This window comes from Lacerta agilis, chromosome 3, assembly GCF_009819535.1.
Source record: "Lacerta agilis isolate rLacAgi1 chromosome 3, rLacAgi1.pri, whole genome shotgun sequence".
Lineage (NCBI taxonomy): Eukaryota > Metazoa > Chordata > Lepidosauria > Squamata > Lacertidae > Lacerta > Lacerta agilis.
In genome coordinates, this window is record NC_046314.1 from 83,458,290 (window position 1) to 83,471,328 (window position 13,039).

General features: G+C 41.0%; 1 protein-coding gene across 1 annotated transcript in view; it reads right to left on the reverse strand.

Annotated features, from left to right (window-relative positions):
• Nucleotides 1–1,511: 1,511 nt before the first annotated feature.
• Nucleotides 1,512–13,039, reverse strand: part of KCNK5 (potassium two pore domain channel subfamily K member 5) — a 39,227-nt gene continuing 27,699 nt past the window's right edge. The window contains exons 3-6 of the mRNA XM_033144584.1: nucleotides 11,919–12,030; nucleotides 9,307–9,473; nucleotides 7,455–7,623; nucleotides 1,512–5,352 (exon numbers count right to left, since the gene is read on the reverse strand). Of these exons, the coding sequence (XP_033000475.1) occupies nucleotides 4,535–5,352; nucleotides 7,455–7,623; nucleotides 9,307–9,473; nucleotides 11,919–12,030 (1,266 nt within the window). The 3' untranslated portion in view covers nucleotides 1,512–4,534. The remainder of the gene's footprint in view (nucleotides 5,353–7,454; nucleotides 7,624–9,306; nucleotides 9,474–11,918; nucleotides 12,031–13,039) is intronic.

A 13,039-nucleotide genomic window follows, 5' to 3' on the forward strand; every position in this document is an offset into this window, starting at 1 on the left:
TCAGTGTGAGGAAGAAAACTTTTTTATGTATAAAAAAATCACTTTATTGAAAAAGAGTTAAAATAAATTACATTTTACAAAGTCTAATATGTACAGACAGTGATTCCAGTGACACAAATCAGCAAACAAAAGTACAGACTGAAACAGGAGTTGTGTCTATTCATGTGATGGAGTGAGAGATGAGATCATTAGGTCTGTGCACACTTCCAGAACCATATGAAAATGGAGGCCCTCATTTTAAAATTCAGTGCAGCATAGAAAGCATGAAAACTAAAGGCTCTAGGCAACTTTTAAAACCAGCAGGGATACATAATACTTTTTCCAGAGAAGATACTAGTACATTTTCACTTTTACCGTATCAATAAAATAAAGGTCAAATCGAATAATGCTCAGGGCAAAAAAACTTTATATGTTTTGAAACACCCATTGCCAGCAATGGAGTCAACTCTGCATTCAAATTAAGGAGAACCAATTAAAAATGTTGCTTAAAAGTTTCATACCACTGTATTCATAACAGTTGTGTAAGCAAGTGTTTCAGAGCTTCATTTAGTGGCCTCCTTTAAAAGAAAAGCTAGAGCGATATATTCATTTACACTATCTATGGGTCAGTTTTGCAATGGATATGCATATCATTCAAACATCAATCTGGTGGGTGGGTTGTAAAGCTTCTCCTGTATTTTTCAGAGCAAATTTTCACCTAGTTGCCACCCTACTATAAGATAGTTGAATACCCAGTCTCAGTCCCAGGAATGACCCCAATGTTTGGCTAACTCTGGTCATGAGAATATCCTACACACCAGAGATTTTCAACCTTTTGTGGTCCATGGCTGCCTTGACATTCTTTCTGTGGCACCCCTGTGGGACTCAGGAGTCCACTAGTGTCACCCCTTGTGTGTAGAGCTGGCAGCCTCTCACCCTTTTTTGAACACCCTCCCTTGTGGGGTGTTCCCTCAGCCTCCTCTCTTTCCCCCTCTCCTTGGGAGTCATCTGGGCAGCTACTGCTGCTGTCCCTGGTGTCTGAGCTGCTCCCAGAGGCACCATTCACTTGCAGAGCTTATAGCCAGAGCTGCTGCAATAAACAGCTGTGTAAATCTTTGGGATGCAGAGATGCGAGAGGACATCAGAGGAAGGGAGGGAAAGAAAGAGGGACAGAGGCCAGTGTTGCCCGCGGCACCCCTGACCATCATTCAAGGCACACTGGTTGAAAAACACTGCTATACACTGTTAAAGAAAAAGAAGGAGAGTTGATGGTCTTTTTGGTCCAATATATGGAACTGTATTTCCTCCCAATAACACTATGAAGCTTAGCAGCTACTGCCAGAATTCTGGGTTGTTCTGAGCCCAGTGACAACAGTAGTGGTGGGGCGAAAGGTAAAGCAGCAGTACCAAGGTTTCATGATCCACAGCTTGGTATTGGTAGAGATAGGTGGGAAAGAGACTCCTCCCTTTCCCTACTGAAACACATGAACAAGATTGATGCTCTGGTGCTTTTGAAGGTTAGCAGCTATCTTAAAAAAAAAATCCCTTCCATAAGCACCTATATAATTTATCATGAACGTAAAGCGGAGATTCCCTGCTCTCAGGAAGAGGAGAAGAAGAAGTTTCCAAACCTAACACTCTCGCTTGTTTTCACATTATGCAAATCCTTCTCAATACGTAGCTGAGAATTCAAGCTAGTCAAAGGCACTTCAAAGGGATTTAGACTGAAAAGACTGAAGCTCCACTAAACATGGAAGACAGTACTTCAGACCAGTAGAGTGCTAATGCAAACCAGTCCTCTGGTAGGTCTAAGGTGACTCCATTGTTTAATGAATGCTAGGTAAAGAAAGAAACCAACAACTAATGGGTAGAATCATAGAAGAGTGAAGGGTAAATGAATAGCTTTCAGCAGCTAAAAACCATGATCCAGTAAGTTATGCATATAGCCTTTTGGGCTGGCCACTTTATGACCAAAAAAACAACAACACCCATTGCAAGGCACATGGTGGATTTGTTCAGAGGTAAGATTCTACCAGATGATCCAGTTGCTTCACACATGTCCACTTTGATTTTAACCAGGCACTAGGCAGAAAATTGAAGTCCTTGTATCTATAAAATTTGTCTTCACATGAAACAAGGATAAGGTTTCCTTGGAAGTTGGTAAAGTTCCTAAAATGCAGAAAATTTCCTAGGAAGGTGTTAATCACATCTAAAGAGCAGTACCTAACCTATGTTTTCACCGGGACACACAAGCTCACCTGTAGATGTACAGGTGAACCTTAAGATGGAGACCTCAGCTTCAAGTTCCTATCATTTTGTTTTTGCCTGCCTATGCACTAAACAACACAACAGCCACACCAAGAAGATGTAATGTTTCAAGGGAATTACGGTATACATTGTTTCTTGGCTGTTCCTATACTGATCTTGACACTAAAAGAAATTTCATTGTGTGCATCGTTCTGTACCTCTTTTAGTACAGAGAGAAACCTTTAAGTCATTCATTCATGGAAGACACACCAGAATACAATGTCAACATTATGAAGTTATTTTCATAAAAATGATTTGCACTTCTGTAACAAAAATGGGACACAATTCAGTACTTAGAGTATTAACTGCTATTAATATGAGGAACACTGTCACTGATAAAAACAGCAGGACAACATTTTGTGAGTTGTGAAACTGTTTGAAGCCAAATGTTGTTTTACAGAGGTAAAAATAAGTCATGCCTGCAAAGGGTCAGTCTAAATATTAAAAAGCATCTAAGAGAAACATCACTAGCCTCCTGGCCTTATTTCAGCTATACATTACATAATGCATAAGATAACACTGGCAAATCCAATGGAACAATTTCCTGTCTAGAAAGTGTGAGAAAATAGAAGTTTTGGGTTCCTTCTTATTTCTTTTCTCCTCTTGCAACCTTCCTTGCATATACAGTACACATTTCCAAACAGAAATGAACAGACCATCTTTTCCAGCTAATGCCTTTGAGCTGTCCTTCCACAGACATTTTCTAATAAAGGGAATGCTACACCTCTTCCCCATTCTTCAGAAGCCAAACAGTAGTCAAAAAGAGAAGTTTGAGTATATCTAATCATTCAAGATCAGCACTGCGAAAATTCCACTTGGCCCTTCTTACCAAGTCAGATTCAAAAATCCTCCTCCCAAAGATTTTCATCACCCACTAATTCTTCCATTTCAGATCAAAACAGGAGGAAGTACAATTAAAATCTACACTGGAGTGACTTACAACCTGATCTTCAAACATCTCTAGGACTGTGATCTAGAACACTTAGGCTAGAACACTTGCTTAGATTGTTCATCATTGTAACTCTGCTCCAATGTAATTTAAAAAGGAATACCAGCCACCGAGTAAATTATTTCTCTGCCATGCAAAGCCAATGATCAGATAAAGCCCTTTGCCATGATATCCAGCTACTGCTGCTTTTATAAGTCTTCTCATACTCTCCCCAAATGCTAGTTAACATTTTCATTTTACTTAGAAAGCAGTTGAAATACAGCAGAAATATATATAAAAAACCAACAACATTGTGTGCCCATAACAGATATACATCTACTCTAAAGTATCAAATGGAGTGGAGAAAAATGGAATGTTTTAGAATCAGAGAGACAATGAATATAACAAAACAGCTCTTAGGCTGTTCAGGTGTACATCAAGGTATTCAGGCTGTGTTTTGCATTTTTTATATATAAAAAAATCAGTCATTCAAAAGGGCAGTGTCACCAAACTTCACTTAGGAGACACAAGCACATGAAATTCAAGTATTTTCTGTAGACTATGGACAATGGAAGGGCACTTCTGATGCAAAACACAAGTTTGCCACTGTGCTTTTCTTCATTTTAAATCTGTCACCTGCAATCTCGCACCAATCTGTTGCTAAATTTTAAATATTAGTCATATGTACTTTTCATTATCACCAGATTTAACTGCAGATAGTTTCTTATTGTTCAAGTTCCCTAGTCAGGACTGCCAATGTATCTCAACTCTGACCTTTAGATACTCAGCCCTTCTGGTTCAAAGCATCCCTTTGAAGGAGAATGGAAAGAGACCTTCATTGTGTGATTTTGAGCTTGCATGAAACAATCAACATTTTCCACTCTGTGCCTAGACGTGATCTGAATTCAGTTTTTCAGAAATCAAGAGTTAGTGCAGTAACCAGCCATGTTATACATACAATCAATCCAAACCAGTCTGATTTCAAAATCAGAACGTCATTCTTCATCAAATACTGAATAGGCCCAATAACTCTAGGCTTTTCTTCCTAACTTCAAGCATGACCAACTCCCCAAAGGGAAAAGGAACCCTCAAGTTTTTAGAATTGTCACTTCACAGTGAGTAATCAAACTGAGTAACAATCAACTAGAGACAACATTCAGCTGTTCAACGCTTTCAGTATGCTAATGCAAGGAGGTGGTGGCAGTGGAAAATGCCAAACATGGTACAACCTCCTCTTCTTCCTCTTCATGCATGTTCATCTTTTCAAATCTGTGTTAAATGATCTTCAGGAAACCAGTAACGAAAAGGAAAAGCTGTTGTTCACGTTGCAGCTTTTGCAGTATTCACTATGTTGTATTCATTCATTAGCTGCTCATAAGGCACAGATATCTCTAAATCATTATTGGTAAATGTAGATTCATCAGAGGATGAAAATGTCACCAGTTTTTTTGGAGACTCGGGTTCCTCTGTAAGATTGTCATCCATAGATGACTTTGAAGTTTCTTCATCATCTGAAATATCCTCTTCATCCTCATCTTCATTTACGAATGTTATATTGGCATTTTCAAAGATCAGGGGCCGATAGTCCCTGGAGTCCCACGCTTCCCCTTCTTCCTCACTGATCCGATCCAGTTGATTTACAAACCCACCGCCCTCAATTGGGCTATCCCCAATACGCCTATCAGTTAGATGCCTCATAACATGAAAGTTTTGGAGTCCCAGAGAAACCTCATCATAGTCAAATAACTTGCTCCTTGTGTACATCACTTTGACATCTTGGCTAGAATGTTGCAAGGCTGGCTTCACTGGCTCTCCATTTAGGATTCTGTCATTGCTTGTTTTCAGACCCTTCTTTCCAATCTGCTTGATGAGATCATTGTAAGTCTCTTGCTTCTTGGAAAGGAAGCTGAAAATGTTCACATCTTTTGGGTTAGACATCTGAAGAGGCTTTTTTGTAGGAGGCTGGGTCTCAAAGGACTCCTTCCTTTTTTTCCTTCGTTTCTTGATTGCTTTGTGGACCTCAACAAACATGCTGACCTTCCAGTTAACAAAGAGAGAAAGCCATGCTAAGCCTAGGTAGATCCACAGCTCCACAAAGTATCTGTAGAGTGAATGGTAGGTCATATTTGGATTCACACCTGAAAGGGGAAAAAAACAGAGAACAAAATTATAGCACCATACATACATACATGACTTAACATTAGCTTGACATTTTCATGTTTCACAAGAAACACAGGCAAGTTGTGCTTGCAACCCATTAAAAATGAGATTTTTTTAAAAAATGTGAACAACTAATTGTATGGTCTAATTTGTAGTACCTCTCATAACTTAAAATAGTCATATGGTACTTTGTGATCAGGGTCAGCCTTTGTGCCTGAGATCAAGTACCAAACCTCAACAGTCTGTTCTGCAAACTTTGAGTGTCGGTGATTAAAAAGACTTGTCACATAGTATTTAAATTCCAATAACTGCACAAATACGCTGACAGGTGTTTCCATAGTTTGAATAGTACAAATACACAGATAATGTGCTGGTAGTAGATGAATAGTTCATCTAGAGCTTCACAGCAAGTTTAGAATTAAGACCTAGTATCTCTAAAAAGGTGGGGGTGTCTGCCCAATCACATTATTGTAAGATGGAGCAAGTGAACAGCAAATCTTATTAGCCATTCATGGTTTCTCCAAGGCAGCATTTCATCCATTTCTACCTTTCTTTCCTTGTAGCAATGCTTGGATTGAACAAAGATAAATTGTCATGAAGACCTATCCTGCCCAAACATGTCTGTTTAAAACAAAAGGTCCCTTTAGCTTTCGTTTCTTCAGGCCCTTATTTCCTGCCTCCATTGAATCTACAACTGGAGCCTTCTTTGTACAGGATCTTGTCCATCAGTGAGTACCCAGGCAATCTCCTCATCATGTAACACATTGGCTGCCCAGTTTCTAGCCTTAACAGGTGTTAATGGTGCCTTTCTTTCAGACCTACTGGTTGGCTATCTGGAGCAACCTGTTATTCAGAAACCTTCTGGGCACAGTCTCTAAATTTTTCTTCTTAATAAAAGTATCTATAAAATGGCTTTTGGGATTTGGCATGCATTTGTGACCGCTCTTTTGTACCTGTCCCTTATGTCTAACTACTTGCCCTCAGGCTAATGAGTGGGCACATTGGGAAGAAAGAGGGGATGGGTGGACTTTTAAGCCCAGCGTGACTGAAGTGGGTCTGCTGGGTGTTTCCTTATTTTCCAAATTAAATGCCTGAAGAAAGTGGGGAGTCCTTGTATCTCACTAGCTTGGTGGAAGGGTGGTGATAGCGTTCCCAAAGGGTTAGTGCCGTGGTTAGTGTTTTACTCTCCGCAATCAGGGTGAAATTCTTCCTCACACCAGTATTATTTATTTTATTTGTTCAGTTCACAAAGCAGCTGGTTTGCAAAATGTCAGTCAAATCCCAAAATACAACCAATAAAATACTTACAAGAGCAATCCATTAAAGCAAACACTACAACAGAACCAAATATGGCACCATAACCACACACAGCAGCAATCCTTCAAGTAATACCGAGCCTCCCACAGTAACATAATGCCAAACACATGGCTGAACCTATACTTCTTTACATGGGGTGGGGTCCCAGTAATGTAAGAGCTGCCAATGCCTCAAGAAGAAGAAGAATTTGGATTTGATATTCCACTTTATCACTACCCAAAGTAGTCTCAAAGTGGCTCACATTCTCCTTTCCCTTCCTCTCCCACAACAAACACTCTGTGAGATGAGTGGGGCTAAGAGACTTCAAAGAAGTGACTAGCCCAAGGTCACCCAGCAGCTGCATGTGGAGGAGCAGACGCGAACCTGGTTCACCAGATTACGAGTCTACCACTCTTAACCACTACACCAAACTGGCTCTCAAGGGGAAAAGGACCCCGCATTCAGAGTACAAAGGCGGCCCTCAATGTGTCACCAAACAATGAGATACGCTTGCTTGTGGGATAAAAAAAGAAAGACTGCAACTGCTGTTCTCAGTTTCATAATTTGCCCTTCCAATGCTTACATGTAATCTGATTATTTATGTCAGTTGTGCATGCACCAAGAACCACCCACATGACAGCCCACATGATTTTTCTTATTTCAGAACTGGCAATTCCAATGCCAATAACAAGTGGAGATGAGTCACTTATATAGGAAATCAATTCTTGTAACACCACCCATTGACTTAAGAAGTGCTGCCAAGGTGACATGAATTGTTACTGACCAGCAACGTAGTCTCCAAATCCTATGGTGGTAATAGTGATGAATGAGAAGTAGAGACCTTCAATATAATCCCAGCCTTCAGTCACCATAAAGACAAAGGGAGGAAGAACCAGGTGGATCAGGACTCCCCAGAGGATGAAAATAGCAGTGCATGTAATTTGTGCTTTTCTCTGCAATAAATGAAAAGGGGGGGGGGGAGGGGTTAAAGATCATTTTGTTCTCTTCTTGTGCATTTTGCATTAATGAAACAAAACCACAACAACTGTCTATCCTGTGGCAAGAATGTAGCAACTGCAGCCAAACTGAAGGAAGTAAATATAGGAAGTAAATGAGTAAAATGCAGGTTCATTTGATTTTCTGCTTATTTCCGGACATGGTTTTTTTCCTTTCTGTTTTCTTGCTGGTAAAACAAGAAGCATCTTGGCATAAAATCACCACACTATGGATTTTCCCATAGCATTTTTGCTTTGTGAAGCATTTGTGTGGAACCTGCCCCACAGTTTAACAGTTAAATCAGAGAAACCTCTTAGCAACTACCATTCTCTCTCAAGTTTCTAATTTGTAGATTTTTTGAGATGGAGGTTCTTTTACATAAATACCTCAGCAGAGCAAAAAAGACATGGCAAATAGATGGTGCAAAACGTTTGTTGTAATAAAACTATATGACACAATGTGATGAAGTTTTAAAAAACCATTAGCAAGTTCTGGCTCTTTCTAGCCAAGGAAGATTCACCCAGCACCCAAGAAAGAGGAAACCAACCAACCAAAAGAAACCCCCATCTAGCAGAAAGACGGGATTGCTCAATCCTACGAGAACATAATGTATTTATTCAGCTAGATAAGCCTGAGCCCCTCAAAACAGGGAATTTAGAGGGAAACAGAAGAGTACAGAAATACTGTGAGACATGATGATGGTACAAAGGGCAAGGAAATGCAATTTTAACAGATCTGGACAGGATTCCAACCTTTTACATTCTGAAGCATGTGCCACTCATTCGAATTCTTTGCTAAGCAATAGCAGGAAGCCAGTGATAGTTCTGGTTCTGCACTCTTTTTTATTGGCCCTTATTTAGAATTTACGTGAGGAATCTGGGCAATGTATTCTAGCTGTATATCTGAGCAATGTATTTTAGCTGCAATGTGTGGACAGTCTTAGGACTATAGGATGGACCAAGAAAGTAGGGAACAGAGGAAAGAGGGGGATTTGGGGCAGAACGGAAGGCTGGGAATAGCTACCAAGGGGGGAAATTCACATTCCCAATAATCTAAAATTGTTTCTGATATGCTGATATGTGAATTATGGGTAATTTTCATATACATTTACAGGTGGGTAGCCGTGTTGGTCTGCCATAGTCGAAACAAAATAGGAAATTCTTTCCAGTAGCACCTTAGAGACCAACTGAGTTTGTTCTTGGTATGAGCTTTCGTGTGCATGCACACTTCTTCAGATACACAGTGTATCTGAAGAAGTGTGCATGCACACGAAAGCTCATACCAAGAACAAACTCAGTTGGTCTCTAGGTGCTACTGGAAAGAATTTTCTATTTTGTTTCATATACATATCCTTTATATCTTTGTGTAGCTCATGCATAGGAATTTGTACTAAAATTTCAAGCTGCTTAGCTGCCTTTAATTCTGGTTTTAATTCTGTCCCGTACTAATTTATACTGCAAGCAGTGCAGGCATGCATCAATATTGTTATCAGTAAGGAAAGGTGATCAATTGCATCTGAGTTACTTCTAAATAAAGGAAATGTTTTCTGCATCATCTGTCTCATAGATTGATTTTAAAGGTCTTCAGAGTTCCATGCATCCTGTGCCGGCAGTAAGATAAATCAGAAATTCATTTCGTACCAGGCTTACTCCTCTCTTGGTGAGGAACTGGCCCAGCCTCTTGGCACGTCCTCCAAAAAACTTTCCCAGAGCACTGATCCATGTTAAGCAGAGAGGAACACCAAAGAGTCCATAAAATATACAGAAAAGTCGTCCAGCTGCAGTCTTTGGAGCAACATTTCCATATCCTGAAAAAGAACATTGTATTAAAAGTTACCTATGCCATTTTCAATATGATCATTTAGTAAGTCACGAGTCAGTATTATCATAGCCTGCATATTCATATCAGACACACATGGGCACTCACTGCAAACAGTAATAGGGTATGAACTGGGCTAAAGATTCTGCGATTACACCAGAAGCTGGCCTCAGAATTCCGAGTTCTAAGGTTCTATGCTTTCCGGTTTAAAACAAGTAAAGTTTTCATCCCTTAATGAAGACGTTTGAAAATGAGTGGATGGACAGTGAAATTTCGGAAGCCAGTCAGTAACCATGCAGCTGAATACTGAACAAGACATTGTATTTGCCAGGCTGTCATCTCATGATTGATCTGCAATGCTGGTGGAGGAACCACCTCACTTAGCTGTTGCTCTGTGCAAACAGATCTGTTCTGTGCTGTTCTACATTGTTATGAAGATGGGATCAGAAGATATTCTGTTTAAGGATTCAGACAGGTTACATATGCCACGAAAACTGAACCCAAGCTTTATTAAATACTACATGGCATATACCAAATTGCTCAGTCACCTGCCACTGAAAGGGAGAGAGACAAAAACAACTCTCTTATGCTTTCAGTCTTCATGGCTGGAAAGACACTAAACAAGGACCTAGGGAGAGCAGAGCCCATGTGTTGTAAGTCAATAAGAATATTCAAGTTTAAACCAGTTTTTGCTTTCTTGAACTGTTTATAGAAAGTTTTTCTGGGCAGGGGAGGAAGAAAGAATGTCAAGTTTCCTTCAAATTGTTTTAAATAACGGTAACAAGTAGAACATAGTGCTTTATTTGGTTATGCAGTAAGGTTTCTACCTCCCCTTGCCCACCTACTCTGGTCAGTATGTTTTCTAACACTATGCATGTTCTTTCTCAAGACAAACAAACACACTGTGGCTCTGATGTTTTCCTGCATGTTACAAGATTTTTTTTTAACAACATGAAAATTTTTGCAAAACAAAAGCAGCATAAATAAACACTTTAACCAGTGGCAGCAAACCTGCGGGCCCGGTGGCGGCGCGCACTGCTCTGCGGTACACATGCGCATTGCCGCTGCATACGACACACAGCGCATGCGCCGTGCGTCAAACGCAGCAACGCATGGATCCTGCATGTGCGAGGTGATGCATGGTCATGTGTACCACGCCTGGTGCATGCGCCACTGTGTACGGTGCACGGCGCATGCGTGCCGCTCTGCTCCATAGCGGCGCTGGCGGTCGGGCCCCGAGCAAGCCACGGAGCGGGGCAGGCTCGCTCCACGGCCTCCTGGCAAACCAGCGAGCAAGCTGCTATGGAGCGGTGCGGCACACATGTGCACCACGCAATGCATGCGTCATGCATCATATGCAGCAGCGCATGCGCCATGTGGCGCTGCGCACACCACACACCGCATGTGTCACACACGTGCTGGGCCGCTCCATAGGCTGGAGGGTGGGCCCCGGACGGGCCGTAGGGCAGAGCGGCCTCACTCCGCAGCTTGCTTGGGGCCCACCGATGGGGCCCGCCTTGGGTGGGGTGGGGCAGGTGTGCCAAGTGTCACCCCCTCCCCTGGAACCTGGGCCCCCTGCCCCCATTGCCCCCACCTTGCTACGCCACTGCTTTAACACTGTTTTCTCTCCTTCTCTCTCTAGATTGGGAATGGGGCACAAATCAGAAATAAAGCTTTTTATTGGTTTGATTGTGGCAACTCATTTTAGTCGCTTTGAATCACTTTTGTGTCTCAAAATTGTGGTGCCCAAATCTCGACACAATACTCTAGGTGTGATCTAACCATGGCAGAATAGAGCAGGACTATGACTGCCCTTGATTGGGGCACTTATACTTCCACTGATGCAGCCTAGAATAGCATTAGCTTCTTTTTTGCTGCTGCATCACACTGTTGACTCATGTTAAGCTTGTGGTCTACTAAGACCCCTAGTTCCTTTTCACATGTACTACTGGCAATCCACGCGTTCCCCATCTTATATTTGTGCAGCTGGTTATTTCTGCCTAAGGGAAGAACCTGACATTTGTCTCTTCTGAAATTCATTTTGTTAGTTCAGGTCCAGTTCTCCAATCAGTTAAGGTCCTCTTGAATGCCTATTCTGTCTTCTGCATCACTGATCACCCCTCCCAGTTTGCGGTCATCTGCAAATATGAGCATCCATTCAATTCCTTCATCCAAGTCATTTATAAAGATATTGAACACCAATGGGGTCAGAGCAGAACCTTCAGTACCCAAACTGTCTATTTCCCCCCAGAATGATATGGAATCATTAGTGAGCACTCTTTGGGTTTGGTCAGTCAACCAGCTACAAATCCTCATTCAACCCACATTTTACCAGTTTCTTTGCAACAATGTCATGGGGGACTTATGCATTCTTTGCTCACCGGAGTTTTAGGAAGGAGAATATTCAGAAAGCAATAGCAAGCCGAATACTCACCAATGGTTGTAATCACAGTAGCAGCAAAGATGACAGCATTAGGCCAGTTCCAGTAGTTGAAGGTGTCATTGGCATCAATAGAAACCCCTTGCCCAGCAGCTTCTGATACCACCTATAGAAAAAATGACAGTAGTCACTCAAAATGCACCCAGAAAGTTAAACAAGACAAGTCATTCTTCCATTTAAAAAATATTTTTGCCATTACGAAAATAAAATGCAGTCATGGAAATGTATTTTACCCCACCCACACATGTTCATTTTTTTTTTTAGAGTGAACATATCAGTGATAATTGTAAGACTGGCAAGAAAATCTAGTACCTCCTAGCTTATTATATTTCTCAAAGCCCTATAGTATTTAATAGCTGTACATTTTGGAAGTAATTGGAATTAAAAGAGTGACTATTCAGAGCTGTAGATCTGTCTTTTGTATTAGATTCTGCAGTCATAAAAACACTTGGGACAGTCTATAGTCCAGTTTTCAAATGCAGTGAGCGATGAAACTGAATTTGAGAATGAATTCTTGGTGGTTGCTTTAAAGAACACGCAACGTTGTTTTGGGTCTTATCAAGGCCAGAGCGTAAGCATGGTGAATGGGGTCTTTTGGCAAAGCTGTTCAAATGAAAACAGTACAAGCACAGTGGAGTGCTTGTACACTTGCTGTGCTCAGGCAAGCCTCCATGAAACCAGGCTTTTCAGTTTATTTTTCTTTGCCTCATTTCCTAAATGAATTTCATGCTATCAGGGCTAACTGAGAAAGGGAACTGAGTGCAAAGAAACTTTCAGACTTGCTGTCGTAATTTGAACACTAAATATTTATTTTGGGCATTTTGTGGCAAGCGAGCCCATTACTGCGACTTAAGCATTTCAATGTTTTAAACATTTCTCCAAGCACAGCAGTTTTTAACAAGGGTGACCTCTACTTTCTGTGGGAATTACTTTGGGACACAATGCCCTTCCAACCTTTTTTATTGGTCCATTGTAGGTTGCATATATTGATCCCAGCAAGAGATATGCATTGATTGGAGCCAACGAACCAATAATTTTGTTTTTCTTAAAATAAAAAAACCCTTTAAAACCAAAACTACTTAAGGGAATTGAAGAGGAATTTTGCAATCCCGTCA